Genomic DNA, 22,772 nt, shown 5'->3' with positions numbered 1-22,772 from the left:
TGGTTTAGGTTCAGATTCTCTGAGGCTTTAGATTTTTAGATCTCTAGACAATGCTTCCAGGAATCTAAATAGCTTTCAGAAATTAAACTTTTCTCCTTTTTTCCTCAGTCTTTGCACTCATGTGCACCAGAGACCTTCAGTGAATGGATTCCACTCTAATCCATCTCCAAGCTGAATCTCCCAGCTGTGTTCACACTGGTGGTTTGTGTGTCTCTTCTGCACAGTGCAATTTTAAAATCTTCGTTCCTTATTATCTCTGCCCTTCCTTTTCTGTTTTAGCTTGCAAATGCATGCAGATGTATCAGAAATGATACACCTAATTTCTGACGCATCAGTTCCTGTCTAGCAATTTCATTTTATCCTGTTCTGATGTTATGCTAGCCTTCTATGTTTTATTCTAAGTGGACCCCAGTTTTCTTGCATGTGGAAGTTTTACAATGCAATGCTCTCATTCACCTGCTTTCATTAAATCCTTCATTAACATTAGCACAAGTAACTGTGTGATTCCCTTCTGCTTTGTAGAAGATTTGGGAAACTCAAGTCCTGCTCAGCTACAGAAAAACATACATGGTGCTTGGTAATTCCCCTAAGAGCTTAAGTTAATGGTAAACAACTGCAGCTTATTAATTTTGCAGAAATTGGGAGAAAAGACATTTCAAATATTGAGGAATGTAGTGCAATATTGATGGGCATCCCTCAGTTATCCAGACAGACTGATGTCACTGGCAAAATTCCCTCTTTTCCAAAGGTTTTCATTTGCTTTGGCTGTGCTTCGTATGGCTGCAGGTCACATTTCCCTTGGTTTAAGGAAGTATCTTGGCACTTACTCTTGGGGATATATCTTGCTAATTCTGCACTTGGAGGAATTACTCAGTTCTGCAGTCCCTATTACATGCCCTGTTCTAAAAGACTTTTATACTGTTTTCCCTCTCTCTGTGTTTTCACACTTGTTCAACAAGGTTTTCTTTCTAAGAATATTAATCACAATATCCCAAAGGATTAAAAAATGCTTAGGTATTTTTCCCTAAGTATTTACTGAAGAAAAATAATCATAATAAAAAAAACCTGTATGCATGCTGGATGTAAAATACAAACAGAAATAAACTTGAGAGTTCTCCCAAAAAACTTAAGAAAAAACCCCATGTATTCTATAAAACCCAGAGTATTCATCTACAGTATACAAAAATGGCCATGTTCTAGAAGAGAAAATCTGTGCAACAGTTCTGCACAGAATTCTATGCTTTCAAGCTGTTTGCCCTTCAGGTGCAGCGCCATTCTCGGAACTGTAATGCTCTGAGCATGTTCTGCTCACCATGGCAGCTTTCTGCTCTCCCCTGGTACAGATCATCCTCCAGCAAAGGGGGAGTGCAGCCACCACAACTCGCAGCACCTTCCCACATAGCAAGAACCTGAAGGACAGAGACGGCTTTCACCAGCTGCTGCGGGTTCTAACAGTGCCACCTCTCAGCTGCTGAAAGCCTGAATTTCTGTGTTGCACTGTGTTAGTTTATTGAGTCAAATGTTCTGTTATATAGTGGTATGCTCAAGTGCTCCCCGAGTTATTACAGTTAGCTCCTCCCCTATGTTATGCCCTCCTACCCAAGTGTCCCTCGAGGAATCCCCTCCCTCCTCACCAGATTTTTCCCTGTCTGTCAAGACAACTCGGCCCCTTTGCCCCATCCATCAGCCCAAACCCTACCCTTTGTTCCAGAAAATTCCCTGTCCCTCACCCTTAGATCCAATCCCTATGCCAACGCTCTCTCCTCCCCTTGTTCTGATTTGTTGTAGCCCTCAAAACCACACCCCAAGAGTCGCTTATTGGTTACTATATGGTGTCCACCCCCTGTTTTGAAAGATTTTAAAAACCCGTGCACAGGGATGGTGGGGGTTTTTGCAACATCTGTTCCATTGGGAATTCTCAGCTGTGAACCTTCCCCTTATTTCTCCTGATGAAATTGCTGCCCTTTACACCGCCGAAGAGCCTCCTTTGCTTTCTTCACTCGGTCCTCCAGGGGTTTCTACTGCTCGGCATTTGGCCTAGAGGTTCTGGCTCAGGCAAAACCCCAACCTAGCCAGTTCCCCACTCTTGCCATTGTCCCTGGAGCATCACAGAGCAAGCCAGGGCTGCGGAGGGCAGTGACAGTAACCCATGGACTGGCATGTCACAGCCCCCAGAGCCACACCTGCCAGGCCACAAGCCCCAGCCCTGGTGCCCACTGCCGGCCTCAGGGGCTCCTGGGCATCCTCACCCTGAGTGCAAAGGCAGCCTCAGGAGCCCCCAGGGCGCTCTGGATCCAGGCTGCAGATACCCTAAAGCCAGCACTGAAAGGGACATGGATGGGGACTGCAGCTGGATCTTCCAGTGCTCTCCAGTTCTGACTACTCTCTAAGTGAACCCAAACCTCATTGGCAGTACCTTGAGCACATTGACCCTGCTCACCCCTCCTGGAACGTGGTGTTCCCACATCCTGCACCAGCCTTTTGCAGGGAGTGACCAGCTCCCAGCTGCTCTGCTACCCTGGCCTTACTTTCTGTTTGCCAGCAATGAACTTAACGGATACACTCCTGAGAAGCCTAGCACAACATTTGCTTCTCAGGAGTTCTTTGGCAAAAAGACTCCACTAGTCCCTTGTTTTGCACAGAGAAGGAGGTCCTGACAAAGCATGAGGCACAGGCAGGGCTCTGACATACGAATTCCTGAGCCGCAGGATTCCACCCATTGTTGTTCCTAGCTGCTTTGCTGATATTTTAGAGCCAGTTCTGGACAGGGGCTGCTGCTGACAGGGTAGGAAAATTTGGAGGAAAAAAGGTGCAGGAGACAACAAAAAAACCAAGGGGGGAAACCCTTAGAAATACAGAGCACAACAGAAGTCCTTGGAGATGGTTCAATAGAAAATGCCAGCAGCAGTGAGCAGAGCCGAGGTTGCTCACTGCCACCCCAGGGGCTCCTCATGTTGCCCGAGTGATAAATGACACAAAACTCGGATAAGTTTTGTGGGTGCTTTATTACGGGCCCGGGGTGCTGGGGGACTCACGTCCCAAAAACCCAAGCCCCCCATTTCACGTATGGGTGCTTCCCTCTTATACATGCGATTCACAACAAAGTCTCCAAGAAACAGTTCCCTTGTGATACATTCCTTAGTTCACAGGCAAGATCATAAATCTTCTGCTTATCTTATTCTAAGAGCATTGTATGCTGCCTTCAGACAGGTTAGCATTCTTACTCTCCTGCACTAGTTTAATTATTTACTAAATTCCTAAGACTACCTGCTAAGTTACACACAAACCAAACACACACACTATCAACGGCTGCAAAACTGCAAAACTGCTTTTAACAAACCAATTCACACACAACTCATAACTAAACTATAATTACACATTTTGCTAAATTTCATTTCTTTTCCAACATTTCCCCCCTTTTGAGCATCCTTCAGTCCTACTGCAAGGATGCTCAATCAACAGTATTGACAGTAACATCTTCATAACGAGGTGGGGAGTGTTCTTCATTCTGCCGCCCGCGGGTCATTGCCTTCAGCAACCGGAGAGATCGCTTCTTTTCCTTTTCGATCACTCCTAAGAGGCATCTATATACAATCCATATAGTCACTAAAAATACTAAAAACATTAGTGCATACTGTATAGCAGATGTAATCCAGCCAGACAGGTGAAGCCCCAAAGAATCAAATACTGCTCCTATCCAGTTATGCTGTGCTTCCTTTTCAATTTCTTTGGTTTTTGTTTCCACTTCTGCCAGTTGAGAAATATCTTTCTCAACTTCAAGTGTAACATTTGGAATGTGTACACAGCAATGATCTATTCTCCTACTCAGGTAACCACAAACTCCATGTTCTCTTAACAGTAGCAAATCCAATGCCATTCTATTTTGTAGGGTCATTCTTGATGTAGCTTGCAATTGCAAGTTTAGATCTTTAAATCCCTTCTTAGTAGCTGCTGCCAACCTTTCTGTCTGTCCTAACAAGTTGTTGAGCATTTCCCTATTTCGATATGTCGCTACCGGAGGGAATAATGATTCTAATATCCATCCAAAGTGTACTCCTGAGCCAGGTTCATGCCACTGCTCCTCTAGGGATTCTTCCCTCTTTCTGAGTCCTTTCCTTTGGATCAATCTATTCTGTTTCCAGTATGGACACAATGTGGGAACCCCTAGGGTGATTTGTGTTACTGATCCATCTAGAGGTAAATGTGTGGTCCACTGTCCATGTCCCAACACCCAGACTAGATTTCCAGGGCTATGCACAGTAGTATATCTGCAATCTATAGGTCCCTCCATGGACTCTTTGCTAACTGTATGATCATATCCCCTACACTCACATCCCCACTTTAATGCCATTTTCACCGGTACCAATCCAATTCGGTCTTCCGGTGTATCACATGTAAAAACCTCAGTACAATTCCAATCCTCTTTCTGCGGTCTGAACTCTCGGGAAGATGTAGATGTGATGAGGGCCCTATAATGTGACTGATTCTTTACTCCTGACCATTGGATGCACCATTGTACTTCCCCAAGGTAATTATAGTGTTCCAAAACACTAGGTCCCCATAATGTCTTCCAACTATTCCAGGTGTCAAAATTCTGTGTGACATTCTGACAACTCATCTCATTTCGGTGGGATTTCGTTCTTATTCGTACTGTATTGCATGGCTCATCTATTGGGGTTGCAATTAAACACCTCCTGGTATTTTGAATCCAACCATAATGATTGGGTTTCTTTTCACATTCCTCTCTAGTCATAGCCCGAATGGTCATACACAAATCCCTCCATACATCCACTGGTTTGGGAACTGACTGGCAGGACCATGAAACATTCTTAAATGTTTCAGGCATTTTGGTTACCGGTATTATTCCCCAGGGAATTGGTTCACCTGCAGCCTGTGGTAATGGTAGGCAAGCTGTTATTTTAGTCACGTTCTGCATGATCCCAAAATCTCTAATTAATCCTACCACTAAGTTTTCCTGCTCAGTATTCCGTTCTATTGTATCATTAGCCTCCCGTCTACCCCTTCTACCGTGTCTCTGTAAGGATAACATCATTCTGTCATGCCTCCACCATGCATTTCCTATTCTACGATTAGTGACATTCAACCACCCACAACCTTTGCCTTCCTTCTCCCACCAACTGGTCCTGTCCTCTATTCTGTCCCAGGTCAGTTCCCTATTTTGCCTCCACCTTTTGACCCATAGGTTCCTTTGATATCTTGATCTTACTAGGAAGGAACAATTTATTCTAAGGGGTGACCCATCCCACATGTCCGCTGCCATTGATACTGGATCAACCTTTATGTTTTCAGCACGATCCCCTGTCCATGGCAAAACCCTCATACTCACTCTTTTGTAATCAAAACTATCCCGTATCTTGACCAAACATGTATATTCTCCCGTATCGTTTGTGGTTACCTTAGTAAGATTCAGTACCGTGTTTCCTTGTTGTTTATCCTGATCCCAGCCGACTCCGATCTTGCCTCGGCTTCTTTCAGCCCCCCGTTGCCATATTGCAATAACTTCACCGGCCTCAACTCTCTGGCTGTCAAATATAACACAAGTTAATTGAACATCCATCCCTTCCATGACTGTAACCTTTGTTTCTTCAACCTGTACTAGAGTAGACCCTTGAACGGGTAATAGTCTCATGATCACTAGCAGTAATATAATTAAGAAGGCGGCTTTGCGCGGAAGATCATCCGGGTTGGAGACACTATCTGGGTTTCCCATTGGAACGGTGCCTTCTTTACCCTGGTGTAATGGATCCAAGCATCCATCCCCTGGACCTTCACCGCCGTGTAGGTCGTCATCATCACCTGGTGGGGTCCACTCCATGATTCCTGTAGCGGATCCGTGATCCACTTCTTGACGTACACCTGGTCCCCAGGCTGAATGTTGTGGACAGAATTCTCCAGCGTGAGCGGTCTATTCCACTGTAAAGTATTTCTTAAAGAATTCAAGATCTTATTAAGTGACATAACATACTCTGCAATTGCCTGGTCCCCACTCACATGTACCTCCCCTTTTAATACAGTTGCATGATATGGTTTGCCATATAGTATCTCATATGGACTTACGCCTACCTTTTCCCTTGGCTTAATTCGAATCCTGAGTAGGGCCAAAGGCAAAGCTTGAGGCCAGTGCAGTTTAGCTTCCTGGCAAATCTTTTTAATTTGTACTTTCAGGGTTTGATTCATCCTTTCCACCTGCCCACTAGACTGAGGTCTCCAGGGGGTATGCAAATTCCATGTTATATCTAACAGTCGTGCTAATTCCTGTACTACCCCGGCTATAAAATGCGGACCCCTATCTGATGACAATCCTAAAGGTACTCCAAATCTTGGTATTATTTCTTTTAACAAGGTTTTTACCACCTCCTTAGCCTGATTAGTTCTACATGGAAAAGCTTCTGGCCACCCTGAAAACGTACATACATACACTAACAAGTATCTGTATCCCTGTGCCCTAGGCAATTTGGAAAAATCAACTTGCCAGTAATCTCCCGGTTGTGGCCCGACTTGCAGCTTTCCCATTTGTATTTGTCTCCTAACTACTGGATTATTTTTCAAACATACCGGGCACATTGCATTAACTCTTTTTGCCATTGTTAACATCTGATTAGAGATTATCTCATTTTTCAAAAATTTTACCAATACTTCTGCCCCCCAATGACATTTGTTATGTTCTGATTCCAAAATAAATTTCATTATGCGAGTAGGTACCACTATTTGTCCCATTGGTGTAACATACCACCCAAGTTGATTCCTCTGTTCCCCTAGCAAGTTTATTAGTTTTCCATCTTCTATTGAATATTTGGGCTCCTGATTCAGGTAAGGGGTAGCCGGATTCGTTCTTACCGGTACCAGTGCCATTTGAGTCCATATTTCCCGTGCCACTTGCCGTGCTGTAACATCAGCAAATCGGTTTCCTCTGTAAACGTCTCCTTCCGCAGTCTGATGTCCTCTAACATGCATAACTGCAACTGCTTTGGGACTATGTACTGCATCCAGTAGCTGTAGCACTTCTTCCCGGTGCTTGATGTTGGTTCCCTGTGAATTCAATAGCCCCCTTTCCTTCCATAACGCCCCATGTACATGAACCACACCAAAGGCATATTTAGAATCTGTCCAGATATTAACCCTTTTGTCCTTGCTCAAATACAGGGCTCTGGTGAGTCCAATCACCTCTGCCTTCTGGGCCGAAGTTCCAGGTAACAAAGCCTTTGCCTCTATTACCTGATCCAATGTTACCACTGCATACCCGGCATAGCGAGTCCCATTCTCGACAAAACTGGATCCATCAGTGTATAGTTCCCATTCAGGGTCTTGCAATGGTTCATCCTTTAAGTCGGGTCTGCTGGCATATACTTGTTCAATTACCTCTACGCAATCGTGCACCAGTCCCCCAGCCTCCTGGTCACTGCGTAAAAACTCTGCTGGATTAACATGATTAGTAGTCTTTATTTCAATATCATCCTGTTCTCTCAGGGTAGCCTGGTATTGCAACATTCGACTGGATGATAACCAGTGACCCCCCTTTTGCTCCAAAACAGCCATGACCATATGGGGAACAAACACTTTCATTTTTGCCCCCAAAGTCAATTTCCGGGCCTCTTGAATAAGAATTATTGTTGCCGCCACAGCTCGTAAACATGAGGGCCACCCGGAACTTACCGAATCCAGTTGTTTAGAGAAGTATCCCACTGCCTCTTCCAGGATCCCACCTTCTGGATGAGGACCCCCAATGCCAGTTTTGCCTCTCATTCACGTACAACTGGAATTCCTTGGTCAGGTCAGGGAGTCCTAGGGCTGGGGCCTCCTTTAGTGCCTGCTTCAATTCCTGGAAGGCCTTCTTTTGCTATGTTGTCCACTCCAGCCGATGCTGCTTCAAGGCCTCATACAGTGGCTTGGCTAGGAGACCGAAATTCATGATCCACAGTCGACACCATCCCACCATTCCTAGAAAAAATCTCAATTCCTGATGGTTACGAGGCAAAGGAATAGCACATATTGCCTCTATTCGGTTTACTCCCAAACATCTCTGCCCTTGTGTGATCTCACAACCGAGATAAATAACGCTTTTGACCAGTTGAGCTTTTTCCTTAGAAACCCGATACCCTGCTTGGCCCAGCATGTTGAGTAATTTAATTGTTAATTCCACACACATTTCCCTTTCCTTAGTAGCCAGAAAGATGTCGTCCACGTACTGCAGGACTACATACAAGGATGGGGATATTGTTACCTGGGTTATCTTCCATTCCTCCAGCTCCTTGGCCAGTTGATTTCCAAAAATAGTGGGGGACCATTTAAATCCTTGTGGGATTCTGGTCCATGTAAGCTGCTTCTTTCTCCCAGAATCAGGACTCTCCCACTCGAAGGCAAAATATTTCCTACTCTTTACTGCCAGTGGGATGCAGAAGAAGGCATCTTTAAGATCAATCACTGAGAACCATTTAAACTCCTCCGATACAGATGTTAACAAGGTATAAGGATTAGCAACAACTGGATGTATGTCTTTCACTATTTCATTAATAGCCCTTAAGTCCTGTACCAAACGGTACTTACCATTAGGTTTCTTTACTGGAAAAATTGGAGTATTATACTCCGATTCACATTCCTGTAATATTCCTTGAGCCAAAAATTGTTTAATTAATGGGGCTACTCCCCTCCTTGCCTCAAGCTTCAAGGGGTATTGCTTTACCCTCACCGGTTGGGCCCCTTCCTTTAGTTCCACCTTTACTGGCTGTGCAGCTTTAGATTTTCCGGGAACCCCTGACTCCCATACCCAGGGTACTACAGCCTGCTCAATTTCTTCTGGAATAGGAGAGGCATCCACTTCCTTGATCACAAAAATGCCTGCTATTTGTTCCTCAGGTATTTCCAATTTCACCCTTCCCCCTTCAAATATTATTTTCACACTAAGTCGGGACAACAGGTCTCTGCCAATTAGGGGTGTGGGGCAGTTTGGCATATACAAGAATTGGTGATCTAATTCCTTCCCCCCAAACTTAAGATTTAAAGGTTGTAAAAATGGTTGTTCCTCTAGCTTCCCTGTTGCCCCCACCACCTGTACTGTTGTGTCACTCAAAGGTCCCAATCGTCTATTAAGTACAGAATAGGTTGCTCCAGTGTCTACCATAAATTCTTGATCCTTTCCATCTATCTCTAAAACTACCCTAAGATCCTTTTCTAGTCAGCTTTGATTCTGATAGTTTCCCAAAACTAGTGCTTGAGCGACTTCTGCTGGTCCTCCCGTGAATCCTCCCACAGGAGCATTCCCCATTGGACCTGTCCTTAATCCTATGTTTCCCATGCCCATACCTCCTCTAACCGGGCATTCATTTTTCCAGTGTCCTAACTGTCGGCAAAACGCACACTGGTTTGGATCCAACCTCCCCGTGTTAGGTGCAAACCCAAATCCTCCCCGACCTCTTGCCAGCCCCCTTTGTCCGTGATTAGCTCCTCCCCGACCTCGACCCCTAATGGGTCTTCCTCCTACCCCTGTCTGTTGCATTACAGCCAGAATACTAGCTTGTTGTCTTTTTGCAGTTTCTTTTTCCCTGTTGTTGTATACCTTCCACGCTACCTCCAACATTTTATCCAAACTTCGAGTGTCCTCTCCTTCCAACTTTTGTAACTTTTTCCTAATATCCTCTTGTGATTGCCCCATAAACAACAATGCCAATTGAAGTTTTCCTGATTGATCCTCTACATCTAAATTAGTAAACTTCCGAGCCATGTCTTTTAATCGTTCTAAAAAGGCAGACGGTGACTCATTCTTGTCCTGCTTGACCGAATACAGCTTAGACCAGTTCATAGTCTTAGGTATTCCTGTCCTAATTCCTTCCACCAACAATTCCTGATATCGTTTTACAGCCCTTATTCCCCCCGTAGAATTTGGGTCCCACCTTGGTTCCTCACTAGGTACCAATTCATCAACTGTTTCATTTAGTTGTCTCAACCGTATCTCCTCACGAGCCTTTTCTCTAGTGGCTTTGATAACCATTTCCTTTCTGTGGAATCCATTATAGTATCTAATAATACCTGTAAATCATTCCAGTCCGGATTCTGAGTCCTTATTACCATTTTAACCACCCTTGCCACCCTTTCAGGATCCTCCCGATAACTCCCCGCTGATTGCTTCCATATTACCAAATCCCCGGGGGAGAAAGGCACCTTTATAAGTATCCTTTCTCCCTGTGGTCCCACAGCTTCCCTTAACGGCGCAATTAACTGTGGCCCCTTCTGCCCCTTCCTCCCCTTGCGAGTCCGCCCTGCTAACGGAGTTCTTTTAACACTCTCATTCCTTTCACCATCACCACCATATCTATCACTCTCACTAGATCCTGTTTTTATAGCTATATCCGCAGGGGGAGCAGGGGGCACATTAGGAGCAACCGGAGCCCTCGGAAGTGCTATACAGTAAGACAAATCTTCCTCAACTGAAGGATACAAATTACGCTCCTTTCTTTCTTTACATCCCACACACTCCCTTTCATCATTCACTTCTAAAACCAAAATACCACACTCCTTTTGCCATTCATCTTTCCGGTACAAAACGAAAAACAAATCCAAATATGGTATTTCATCCCATTTCTCATTTCTCCTTAAAAATTGCATCAAAGATTCCATTATCTCCAATTCCAGTGTACCATTCACCGGCCATCCCGCTTGCCCAATCTCATATTCAGGCCAACAATGATTACAATAATCTATCATTTTACTTTTATCCAATTCTTGATAATACCCGTCACTTTTCCACTGTTTCAATATACAACCTAACGGCGTATTTCCAGGTATTTTACCATTGGCTTGCACTAAGGTTTTAAAAGTTTTAAAAGACATCATATTACAGCCTTTAATTCCACCTTTAGTTCCAGTAAATCAATACACCTTAAACCAATATACCTTCTCGCCGTCCTTCCCAAACAAAAACAGGAGGCGAGTTCCGGTCCTGCGTCCTTAGACGTCTTATGGCCGGAGCCTAGGCTTTTTACCAACCACCAAATCCAAATCCAATTATCACCTTTTTCCAATATAAAGCACCTTCGGGCTTACCCTGGCAGTTGTCCAACAGGCGCGGGGTCGGGCATGACCGATGTCTCCCCGAGAAGTGCTCGGTGCCGGCTTGGAGTGGATCAGGACGCGGAACCGCCCCAGCTGCCTTTGGAGTCCTGCCGCGGTCGCCAGAAAAACTGTTGCCCGAGTGATAAATGACACAAAACTCGGATAAGTTTTGTGGGTGCTTTATTACGGGCCCGGGGTGCTGAGGGACTCACGTCCCAAAAACCCAAGCCCCCGATTTCACATATGGGTGCTTCCCTCTTATACATGCGATTCACAACAAAGTCTCCAAGAAACAGTTCCCTTGTGATACATTCCTTAGTTCACAGGCAAGATCATAAATCTTCTGCTTATCTTATTCTAAGAGCATTGTATGCTGCCTTCAGACGGGTTAGCATTCTTACTCTCCTGCACTAGTTTAATTATTTACTAAATTCCTAAGACTACCTGCTAAGTTACACACAAACCAAACACACACACTATCAACAGCTGCAAAACTGCTTTTAACAAACCAATTCACACACAACTCATAACTAAACTATAATTACACATTTTGCTAAATTTCATTTCTTTTCCAACACTCAGTCCCCTGCTGGTTTGTGTCTGATGCAGCCCTGCCTGGAAAGGGCTCCAGGCTCTGGTGTTCCCAGCTTGCTCCAGGCTACATTCTTAGCAGCACTGAAAGAAGAGGTGAAACAAAGAGCCATTTTCTGTCCTGCCTGCAAACTCTTCTCCTTCAGTGCCACTGCCAGAGATCATCCCTCTGTCAGCTTGGCACTGTGCCTGCTGCATCCTCATCCCTGTCCCTTGCATCAGCTCCTGCACATCATCAGCACTCGCTGTCCCACATCATGAACAGAGAGAGCTGTGTCAGAAGAGCAAGGAGTGCATTTTCTTGGCTGTGAGATGCAAAGCTGTGTTTCGTGTCAGGCACAAACAGGCGATATGTGTATATGTGAATGCAAAATGTGTGGACCCCAACAATGGGAGAGCTGTGAATTCTAATAATAACTGAGGAAAATAAAGCATGGAAAAAGACTTTTGAACCTATCTTTTGTTTTCAAATTAATCCTAGTTGATTTAGGAGCATTTGAATTAAAGTGTTATAGATGTTGCTTTTTGCTTGCATTTAATCCATAAAGAGTTCTGCAATAATACCCTTTTGAAGTATAATTTTAGAATATTACTTGTATCCTTGAAACTGTAGCTTTGGAATATATATAAAGAAAATATGCCTATCTCACACCTTATTGAAGCAGAGAAAAACAGTTTGAGAAAAAAAGATGAACATCACCTCAAGGATTTATGGTTTCGACCAAAGGGAAGCTGGGCATCACTGTTATGAGATTTGGATTCTCTGCAATTAAAAGGTGGACACACATCTGGGGAGCTGGACCCCACCAGATGAGATTCATCTTTCTTCTTTTGGAAACTGGACCGTCACCATCTGGGGATACTCCTTTGAGATACATCCTGAGAAATTAAAATCACAGTAGTGTATAGAATTGTGATGTAATAATTTGGAACAAAAATTGCTGATGAGTAAAAGATTGAAAATAGAAACTGCTGAAAAAAACTGATGAGTACCCCTATAAATACCTGTAATCCTCAATTATCAGTGTGCAGTTGGAGGGAAAACTTCCCCCACTGTACCCAGCGCTGTATTGCTCATACTTTGCCATATTAAATAATAAATTGATTGCTGCTTGAATATTGGCCTAGTCAAGCTTCTGATTCATAACACTGTTAGCTGTGCTCTTCTATGGGCTGGCCATGGTACTTGGTAATTAATATGCTGTCATGCTGTGAACTGAATTCACACCTTACAGGGCTGTGTTTACTGGGCCTGCTGGATCAGTGCCCACTTCCTTCCTCTGCTCCTCCTCACTCCAGGACTGTAAGAGACCAGCATGGGGTCAAAGACCCTGCAGTATCATTATTCTCTAGTAATGCTCAGAGGTCTTCTAAGGGCTATGTAATGCACAGCATCTGGGTGTGGGGCATGTGCTAAGGAGAAAGAAAGAGTCTGTGAGAAAGCTGAGCTGCTCTTACATGGGACTGCAAAAATGACAGGAACTTTTTGGCATATAAAGCTTTCCTTCCAGGTCAGGGACCAGGGAAGGCCTAATCAGCTGTGGCCCCACAAAGCAAGTCTGTGCTAACTCCCAGCACCAAGTGCAGGGGTGTGGGGCAGGGCTCCTACAACAACAGCACAGCTCTGTGGAAGAGCCCAGCCTTGCATCTGGGTTCCTGCCTGCTTCCCCTTTAGAGACAGCTGTGGCCCTAGGATTTGTGTCTGAGGGAGAGCTCCATCCTTGGACCTCCTGATCTTTCCCAAGTGGCCAAATGGGGATGCACCAGCAGCACTGCTGGGAAGGTGCTGGCTCAGTGGCTGTTTTTGAGACTGTGCCCCCCATATCAGCTTTATGTGTGGGGGGGGGGTGCTCTGGTGGGTGTGGTTACACACTCACTGGCCTTGGCAGAGCACAAGTCGGAACCTTGGAAGGTTCCAGCTGCTGTAAGGCTCAGGAGGCAGAGCTGGTGCTAGGCACAGTGTGGCACTGTGCTGAGGGAAAGGTGAAAACAGTTAATAATCCACCCTCAGCTAATCAGTGAGGGCTGATGGGAGGCACAGGCTTGGTGGAGCTGCTTTGTACAGGCCAAGGTGCTTATCAGCTGTTCAGTGTCCCCAGCAGCCCCTGGCAATGCTGGTGCAGCTGAAGGACAGGCTTGATGGGTCTGGTGCAGCCCCACAACCTCAGACACTGTGGCTCCACCGTGCAAAGCAGCATGGCTGAGCTGGTTGTTGGTCAGGTAAGGGCTCAAATATATTTTCTGCAACTTGCTCCAGCACAGTTCAGCCTGGAAAAAAGGCATTTTTACAAGTGTAGGGGAGTCAAGCGCCAATAAATGTCAGCTGAGCCCTGGTGCTGGCTCCCCTGCATGAAGCCTCAGTGAGGCACCAGGGCCTCCTGTCAGCAGGAGGGGAAGGGAGATCAGAGTTGTTGGAAGAGTACGTGACTGAAGGCTGAGCACAGGGTTGGTGGTGCTTTGCGTGGCTTTTGCATGACATCCAGGCTGGCTGTGGCAGTGTAAGCTAACCTTTTGTTTTGCATCAGGCTTTATGCCAGAGCCAGCCCCTTTCCAGCCTTCGGGGTGATTACAGCTGTTGCTCTATATTTCCCTCCCTCCTTTTTTTTCCAACAGCTATTCTACTCCAGCACCATAGGCAGGCAGTGATGGCTGCCTGTAGCTAACAAGACAAACTGAGATCTGCCTGCAGAGCCATGATAAGGTGTCTCTGGGCTTGTGAGACAGGCCAGGACAACACAAACTGAGGCCACAGCCATGCTGTGCTTTCAGTTGAGCCTGTGGTGGAGCTGCTATGCTTGTAGTCAGCATCCAGATGGGGCAGGTGACATATCTGTCTTAGCTGGGACAGAAACAGAAGTACAGCCCTTGCACAGCATCCTTCTGCTAGGCTGTGCTAAGCTCAGGGGCCTGTAAACTGGCCCTTAAGACTTAGGCCTCCACTCTTTGCTCAGATCCCCAGCCTCAGGGAGGACTTGGGTTTAGGAGCCATGGCTTTTTCTTCCATCAGACTCCATTAAGAAAAAGTCAAGTTAAGCAGTTTATTAACATTTAAAATACTGTACAGTGTGTAAACCAAATATCCCCCTCCCCACAACAATCCCGTGCTCTCAGCGGATGCTCTGGTGAGGAATACCACTTTTGGCACAGTTTGCCTTCTCTTTCTCCTTTTTCTTTATGGGGTCCATCTCAAAACAGCTCCAGACTTGCACTGTTTCATCAGCAGCTGCTGAGGCCACTGTTGTACCATCAGGGCTCATGGTCAGGGTCAAGATTCTATCAGTATGACCTGAGGAGGAGAAGGAATGTGCAGTCAGGGCTGAGCTGATCAGCACATGCACATTTGCTCCTGTATGCTCCCATGAGCCCTGCCAGCTTGCATAGCTGTCTCCCCAGTGGCTGTGGCAGCGTGATTCCAGACCCCAAGCACACACTTGGATCAGTGGTATCTCTTCCACAGCCCCGTGGGCATGCTTTACTCCTAGCAGCATGGCCCCGGATACTGTCCTGTATCAGTGATGCTGCAGGCTCAAACCAAGGAGTGCAGCTGTCTTCAACCTCTAACACCCCCCCCACACCCAGGCCCTGTCCACCTATAGTAGGAGTCTTAGTATCTGTGAGTAAATGAAAAGGGGGAAATATAGTAGGAGTCTTAGTAAAATATTTGTATTGTATATTGAATATCTGTATATAGGCCTTGTCTTGATAAGCCCTGGTTGTTTTTGATGGGCTGCAGCTGCAATGTCCTTAATTGGGCTGCAGCTGTAGCTAGTGAAGATAACTGAGATAAAAGGGGCTGGGCTTGGCCAGTCAAGCTGAGCTGATAAGGAGCCCTGACGAAGAAGGAGCAACAAGCAGGAGAAGTCAGAGCTGTGAAGAACTGCCCCCAAGAAGTATCACTGAGAAGGTATGAGACTTTAGAGATATGATTGCAACAGTATGGGATTTTAGAAATGCAACAACAAGATAACAACATCCACCTACCTTGCAGCTCTGCAACCTTGGTCGTTATTGGATACTTCCATGTAACCAGCTGATTCTGTGCAAAGCCATGGCCTGAAATGATCTCCTTGTAGTTTGTGGACCATAGGATAGAAGTCACCTGCAAAGAGGCAGTAATACAGGTGAGACGAGGTGCTTGTGCTGATGCTCACCACTCGGAGGCGAGCATGGTCCCCCTCCTTCCCTGTGCCTTTGGGCCTGAGGAGCCAGCAGCTCTGTGTAGGTGTGCTGCCAGAAGGTGTTTGTCTCCAAGCTGATGTTCATATCTCACCTGGGAACGGGTATCAACAGCACTGAGGCAGGCGCCAGAACACACGTTCCAGATGCAGATATGTCTGTCTCTAGTGCCACCTCCAGTGGCTAGAACATTCATCTGCCATGGGCACCACGCCACAGCCTGAGCGAGGAGAGTTCATTTTAAAACATACAAGAGGCAACCTGCACCCAGCCAGTGCTGCATGCCTGCCTTGCACACACATATCCGCCTGTGGCAGCTCTGTGCTCACCTTGACAGCACCCTGGTGCTGAGTGAAGGTCTGTAGAGGAGCAAAGTCTCCACCCCCACCTTGGGTGCATGGCCAGACGTTCGCCAGACTGTCACTGCCACCACTGGCCAGGTAGCGGCCATCCAGAGACCATCTGAGTCCACACACCTCCTGTGTGTGGCCAGCAAGGGTGGCCACGTGACGCTCAGCCACTCGGACATCGTGGTGATGGATGTGCCCAGTCCGTGCACCACTGCAGAGAGAAGAGAAGGCTTACAGAGTCAGGCTGCACATTTTCACCCAAATCCATTTTCGTTGTTGCAAGGCTGCTATAGCTGCCACTGGGTTTCAACCAGTGTCACCAGCAACACAGGTCTGTTGGTGTGAGTGAAACACCCACACAAGCTCTTCACAACTTCAGCACAAATTGCAATACAGGAAAGAGGCCTTCTCCTCACAGCCCCAACAGATAAGGCTGAGTAAGAATCCCAAGCCAGGACCAACTTCTCTCTGCCATCCCTAACCCATGCCACACATAGATTGAGGGACAGGAGTTTGCAACAACTGGAAACTGCCCTTGACCCACTGCTTTACCTGGAGAGGATGCAGCTGTTCCAGCTGAGGGTTCCCACACGGCCACAATGGCTGGTCATGGTTCGGAGACGTTTCTGCTGCTCAATGTCCCATAGCTTATAGGGGCCTGAGTAAATATATGTATTGCAGTAAAAGATCTCTGTATTGTATAAGTGACCCTGCCCTGATTCTAGTTATTGTAAATGGGCTGCAGCTGCAATATCCTTGATTGGGCAGAAGCTGTAGCCCGTGGAGGTAGCTGGGATAAAAGGGGGTGGGGCATTCAAGGAGAGCTGGAAAGGAGCCCTGACTGAGAAGCAACAACAACACTGCTGTGAAGAGCTGCTGTGAGAAAACAACCTAGAAGGTATGAGACCTTAGAAATATGATATACAACAATATAAATGCAACAATAGCTGGAGAGGCAAAGCAAAAAGTTCTTCAGAAGAAACCCAATCCTGTTTCTATGCCCTAGGAACCTCACTGCAAAGAGCTCTGGCATTCAGCTTTCTCAGTAAGGGAACAGAGAAAATGTGTATCTCATTACTATAGCACAGAAGGTAACGCTGCTTGTCAGAAAACCCCCAGACCAAACCCTGCCTTGCATGCTGGGCAGTTCCACCCCACACCAGGGAAGACAAGTCAGGTGCATGGCATCCTTCCTCTGTCAGCAAAGGTTTTTTCCCCAGGCCCCACAGTTCTGTCAATCCCTAGAAAACACCTCTAGTTTTACTCCTGCATTCACCTGAACCTCAGCACTACTTGTGCCAACAGCAAGATAGTCTCCATCTTTAATCCATGACACAGAGGAAATGTAAGGATATGGATGCTCTGTCTGCAGTAGGGGGATAATCTCCCTAGTAGCGTAATTCCACAGATAAACAGCGTTGTCCAGAGCCACTGCCAGGAAGTTCTGGGAGCTCCAGTCTACGAGATTCAGATCTACAATTTGAAAGAGCAATGCAGGTCACACCATGCTTGGCTAGAGAGCCCTGCCCTTCACCCGTGCTGATGCAGCAGGTGTGGGTGCACGTGTGCACAGACACACGTACAGGTGAGGGGCAGCCTTCTGAGTGTCACTATGCCCAGCTGCTGGGGCCAGGTACCCTGCTCCAAGGCACCTACACAGTGCCCTAGACCACTGTCCCTGTAAGGCCACACAGGGACACTCCAGAAGTGGTCTGTGCTAGCCTGGGTACACAAAATAATACAGACAGCCCAGTTACACTGTCCTAGGAACAGCAATCCAGTGCAGAAAGTTCTGGATGCCCAGCACTAAACCCTGCAGCCTACTTACAGTAGTTGTTGAACATCTCTGGTGCATCCAAGACCCAGTCTGGCTTTGAGGGAATATATCTGCTCTTCTTCCTGCTGGATCCAGGTGCCATTTTCTGACTGTAGAGCACTTTCAGGTTATTCTGATAGCCTGTGTGCAGGGGAACAGGTTTGTTAACCTGAGTTAGTTTCCTCCCGGCTGAGTGCTGCTCACCCAACTAGGAATCCCTTGGAGTGAAAATAAAGTCCTAAGAGAAACACTCACAAGCCTGCCGTGCACAAAAATCACTGGCAGAATGAACTGCTGAACAGGGGTGAGCTACAATTTCCTCATTCATGGAAAAAAATTTAACAAACACTTGGGGTTTTGAATCCCATTATATTTAGTTGCAGTTTAAGCTAGAAAGTGTACAGCAGAGAGTTTCATGCTCTTACAGACTTCATGAAGGTTTGGAACCTGCAGTACAGGTGACTGTCACCGATATCTTTTCATAAAAATCCTTTCTTTAGGATTTTTCTCCCTTCTGAGAAGCTGTGGCTTCAGCAACAAAATGTAAACAACGGTTATCTGCTGCTGTGGAATGCAACAGGTGGATGCATGATTGGTCTTGGGTGAATGTTTGGATTTACTGACCACTCATGGCAGAGCTGGGTCTCACTCTCTGTTGAGACACAGAAATTTGTTTATTCATTCTTTTTCTATTCTTAGCTTAGCTAGCTTCTGAGAACTTTCCTTCTATTTCTTTTAGTATAGTTTTAATGTAATATATATAATAAAATAATAAATCAAGCCTTCTGAACATGAGGTCAAGATTCTCATCTCTCTCTTCACCCTGAAGACCCTTGCAAGCCCTGTAACAGGTGACCAACTGGCAGTCATAGCAACTCTCCTAAATAAATTCACTGTAACTGTTATGCCCTCCCTCGACCTCAGGAACCGTAAGAAAGGAGACTCCAGCCTGTACAGCTCTCAGAAACCAGTTGATTTCTCCTGTGACCACATACAGAGCCTCTGTGTTGCTGTTCCCCTGACCTGATCTCTGCTGCTGATTCAGCTCACAACGACTCTGTATCATACCTTCTGGAGCATTCTGTGGTTTTCCACTGAGGTGGAGGATCTTTGCCTCTTCTACATCAAAACCATTCAGATTCACTGTCCAGGCTTTCTGTTGCTCCTACAGAGACAAATCACCCTCAGTGCAATGCATTTAAAACAATTCCCACACTGCAATTTAAACAGACACCTAAGTCCCCTTCTCTTAGAATCTGAAGATGTTTGACTGTGCTGCAAGGGTCAGTCACACAGAGGCAGGTCAAAGCAGTTTTCCCTCAGACTTTCATACATCGTCCTGCTCACATTTTCACACAATGGCAAATTCAGTGTTATTGCCAGTGGGAAAAGCCACAGCCACAAAGCGACCAAATGCTTCATAAACAGATTTCAGAACACAGTGTAAAACATTCCAGAAGTGTTCCCTGTGGAGACATTGTCCTAGAATAGCTACCACCAGCAGTTTCACTTTGCATAGGCTCACAGCTCTGTGTTTTTGTTGCCTGCTACATTTTAAAACCTCATTAGTCAAAAGCTAAATTTTGCTACCAGAAGCAGCATAGGCTTAGAGTGCATGGCAGTCTCTACAGCTTCAATCTCATCCTAGGCTCCTGAAGCCCAGAGCTGCAAGTAGTGATGGCTGGGACTTGTCAGTCCCATGTGCCCACTTGATAGAGTAAAGGGGCAGGAAGGAGTAGCGGTTGTGAAGTAATTGTAACTTAGCAACATGCTCACCTTCTTGGTAGGGGAATCCTCATCAGGGTCATTCTCTTTGGTTAGAAGGAAATTTGCCATCTCCATCTGCATAGTGCTGCGGTTGGCAATGTAGCGATCCCCCCCAGCCTTTGTGGGGGTGCTTTGAATTCTGGATCCAGATTTACCTGCATTCACATATGAAAATATTGTCTTACAGCTATTTAACAGCCTATATTAGAGCTTTCATGGGAGCAAACCCAACACTCCTCCACATCACACCCACCAGACAAGTAGGACTCTGAGGTCTCATGCCACCCAGTCACAACTAACTTATATTTTCCTCCCTGCCACCAAGTTGGTTAGGGACAGTGTGGTGCAACTCCTTGGGTCTAGTGCAACAATTCCAGAGTCCAGAGATAAGGGGAAGATACTAAAACGCTCACAAGATGTAAAGCTGTCAGCTAACAGTCCTGCCCACACTCGTCCTAGCATACAACTGTGCCAGGAAGGCTCAGCTGGGCAAACAGCAGCTCGCCAGCCCCAGTGCTAAGAGCTCTGCCCCTAATGCTGGCAAGGAGGTGAGTGGCTGTCAGGAGCACAGCTCACCTCCTCCTGCCTGAGCAGCAGCCGGTAGGGCAGCGTGGCAGGGAGCCCAGAGCCCCATGGCTACAGACAAGCATCCTGGGCGAGGCTCCCGCACTCAACCTCTGTCGCTGGGGGCCGGCGCTCACCGGGTGTCTTGGACGGCGTCTTGCTGGAGCTGTGGGAGCGATTGGCCGGCTTCATGGGCGACACGCCGATGGGACTGGGCCCGGGGCCACTCTCCTTGGCCTTGCGCTGCCATCGCGTAGGCGGCGCATTCGGGATCAGCGTGTCCAGCTTCAGCAGCCCGCGCAGGTCCGCCTCGAACAGGAACTGCGCCATGGTCCTGTGGGCGGGCGGCGTTGGCCGTACCCACCGGCCAGGCTGAGCCTACTCTGACAGGCCCTGCCGGCCTCCCCATCACCGGACCGTGCAAGCGCTCCGGCTGCTCCTCCCCACCAACGGACACCCCTACACTCCCCAACCGCTCCTCGCGACACTCCATCAGCCTATACGCCCTCCCTCCACTCCTTGGGGGTCCTTGATCAGCCGGCACCCCTTCCACCCGCTCTTTGGGGCTTCCTCCGATAAGCGACATTCTCCCGTCCCCTGCCTTTACGGGGCAATCTCGTCCCTGCTCTTTATCCTCCCCACCATGCTTTGCCTCTGCCCTGTGCCCCTGGGGCTGCTCTTGGCCAGGCAGCCTCAGTGGGAGCCAGCACTGGCTGCAGCCCCAGCGGGCCCCCCAGGACAAGGCCCAGCAATTAGGAGGCCAATGAAAGCTCTGGGCAGCACCAGAACCCTCAGCAGAGTTCTTTGGACCGTCATGGACTGGCCACACCTACACTGCAGCCTCACTGGCAATGTTTCCTATGTACAGTAGACTTTCAAAAGAAGCTGTCTGAGGGAAAGGTGAACTAAACACTCACTGTCTTAACTTAAGTCCAAATTCGGACAGAGCATAAGATGAATATCAGCTCCAAAACAAGCAGGCCTGCCAGGAACCTCAGCCAGCAGCCTGTTCCCTGACAGAAACCCCTTCCAAGGCCCTTCTGGGCATCAGGAACATGTGCTGTGGTTTCAGCTGCGCCTGTGGGAGCAATGGGGAGCGTCAGCCCGTGCTGTGCTGCACTGCTGAGCTGGCAGCACGGTGGATGCGGGCAGGACATTCTCGGTTTCCCCCAGAGCTGGAGCCTGTAGGCACCTTGGTGCCCCTTGGCACAGGCTGTGCCACCCAACCAAGCCCAGCAGGCCGGGAGGAGAGTCCGGGGGCAGCAGGAAGCTGAGAGAAGGCCCTGCTCTAGAACTGAGGGAGTTCCACCAGAAGCAAACAAAGATGGTAACTTGAAGACATTCCCACTGTGCTCAGAGTTTGTCTGAGAAGACTAAGATGTTAGCTTGTCCAAAATCCCAGGAAATATCTGGGAAATGGTTTTATGTATGTTGGTTGTGACCAGATAAAAAGATCCTGTGGGAAAAGAGCCTCTGCAGCAGGCTGGCGGGCTGAAGGGGTCTTACTTCTTCCTAAAATAAAGATTACCACTGAAATGCAATTTTATTTTTTTATTGTATAAGGGGAAAATATTTTCCAGACCTCTAAAACCAGTTTCAAAAATACAGATGTCTTGTGGAAAAAGGAATGAAACATATGGGGATTTCTCTATACAAGAGATATTTCTAAATATTTTTAAAAATGAAAAGTGAAGACAAAATGAGGTCATTTTTTTGGATTCTAAAACTACTTAGAAAAATCTTTAACTACTATAGGAATTGGGAAGAAATATTTGGGGGTGTCTGTCTACAGAAAAAATATTTTGAAATATTTCTACAAATTTCTAATATCGAAAAGTGAAAAACTAAGCAAATGGGGTTACTTTTTCTCAGGAGCCCCATGCTGCTGCCTGCCCCCTGGGCTCCCCCAGCCCTCAGGACCCCGCCGCTGGTCACAGCAGCCCCTGCCTGGCTCCTGCCTGCCCACACCGTGGGCATCCACGGCTGCTCCTGGCCATGGAGCTCAGCCAGTGCTGCTGCCCACTGGGCTTTGCTGCTGCTGCCACCCAGACACTGGGGTGACGGCACCTTCCCTGTAGTGCAACTAAAGAAAGGGCCATCACCCAGACTGGCAGAGAGCGGGGATAACTTCAGTGTTGTTTAGAGGGCAGGACCAGGGGGTTGAGGGGCACAGGAAGGGACATGTTGGTCTCAGGAGGGGCTGGAGGGTGCTGGGCTGCTCCTGGGGTCTATAGAAGAAGTCGGGACGGGACAGAGGAGGATCAAAAAAGAGATGGAAGTAGCTTGGGGATATACATGGGACAAGGAGGTGGCAGTGGGATCTCCAGGAGAATAGGAGATTTCCTTGACAATGGCTGTTCTGGAGTCTTCTTCTCAGAACTCTTGACAGGGCTACCCAGGCTCTTCTAACTGCTGGAGGAGCTGCTCTTGCTCTTTGGGTG

At 47.1% G+C, this 22,772-nt stretch overlaps 1 protein-coding gene across 1 annotated transcript; it reads right to left on the bottom strand.

Moving 5' to 3' along the window:
* Positions 1-14,765: 14,765 nt before the first annotated feature.
* LOC128948624 (cell division cycle protein 20 homolog) lies at positions 14,766-20,661 on the bottom strand. Its single transcript, XM_054293394.1, has 10 exons — positions 20,469-20,661; positions 19,777-19,922; positions 19,069-19,165; positions 18,013-18,141; positions 17,461-17,657; positions 16,737-16,831; positions 16,164-16,395; positions 15,929-16,054; positions 15,640-15,757; positions 14,766-14,944 (listed from the first exon to the last, which is right to left on the bottom strand). The coding sequence occupies exons 1-10, from the start codon at positions 20,659-20,661 to the stop codon at positions 14,766-14,768; spliced, it is 1,512 nt and encodes a 503-aa protein (XP_054149369.1).
* Positions 20,662-22,772: the final 2,111 nt, after the last annotated feature.

This window comes from Melozone crissalis, unplaced genomic scaffold, assembly GCF_028551555.1.
Source record: "Melozone crissalis strain CALT ecotype California unplaced genomic scaffold, PUWL_Pcris_2 ptg000139l_1, whole genome shotgun sequence".
Classification (NCBI taxonomy): domain Eukaryota; kingdom Metazoa; phylum Chordata; class Aves; order Passeriformes; family Passerellidae; genus Melozone; species Melozone crissalis.
Note: the sequence above shows the minus strand (reverse complement) of the source record. Positions and strands in the feature narration are given on the sequence as shown.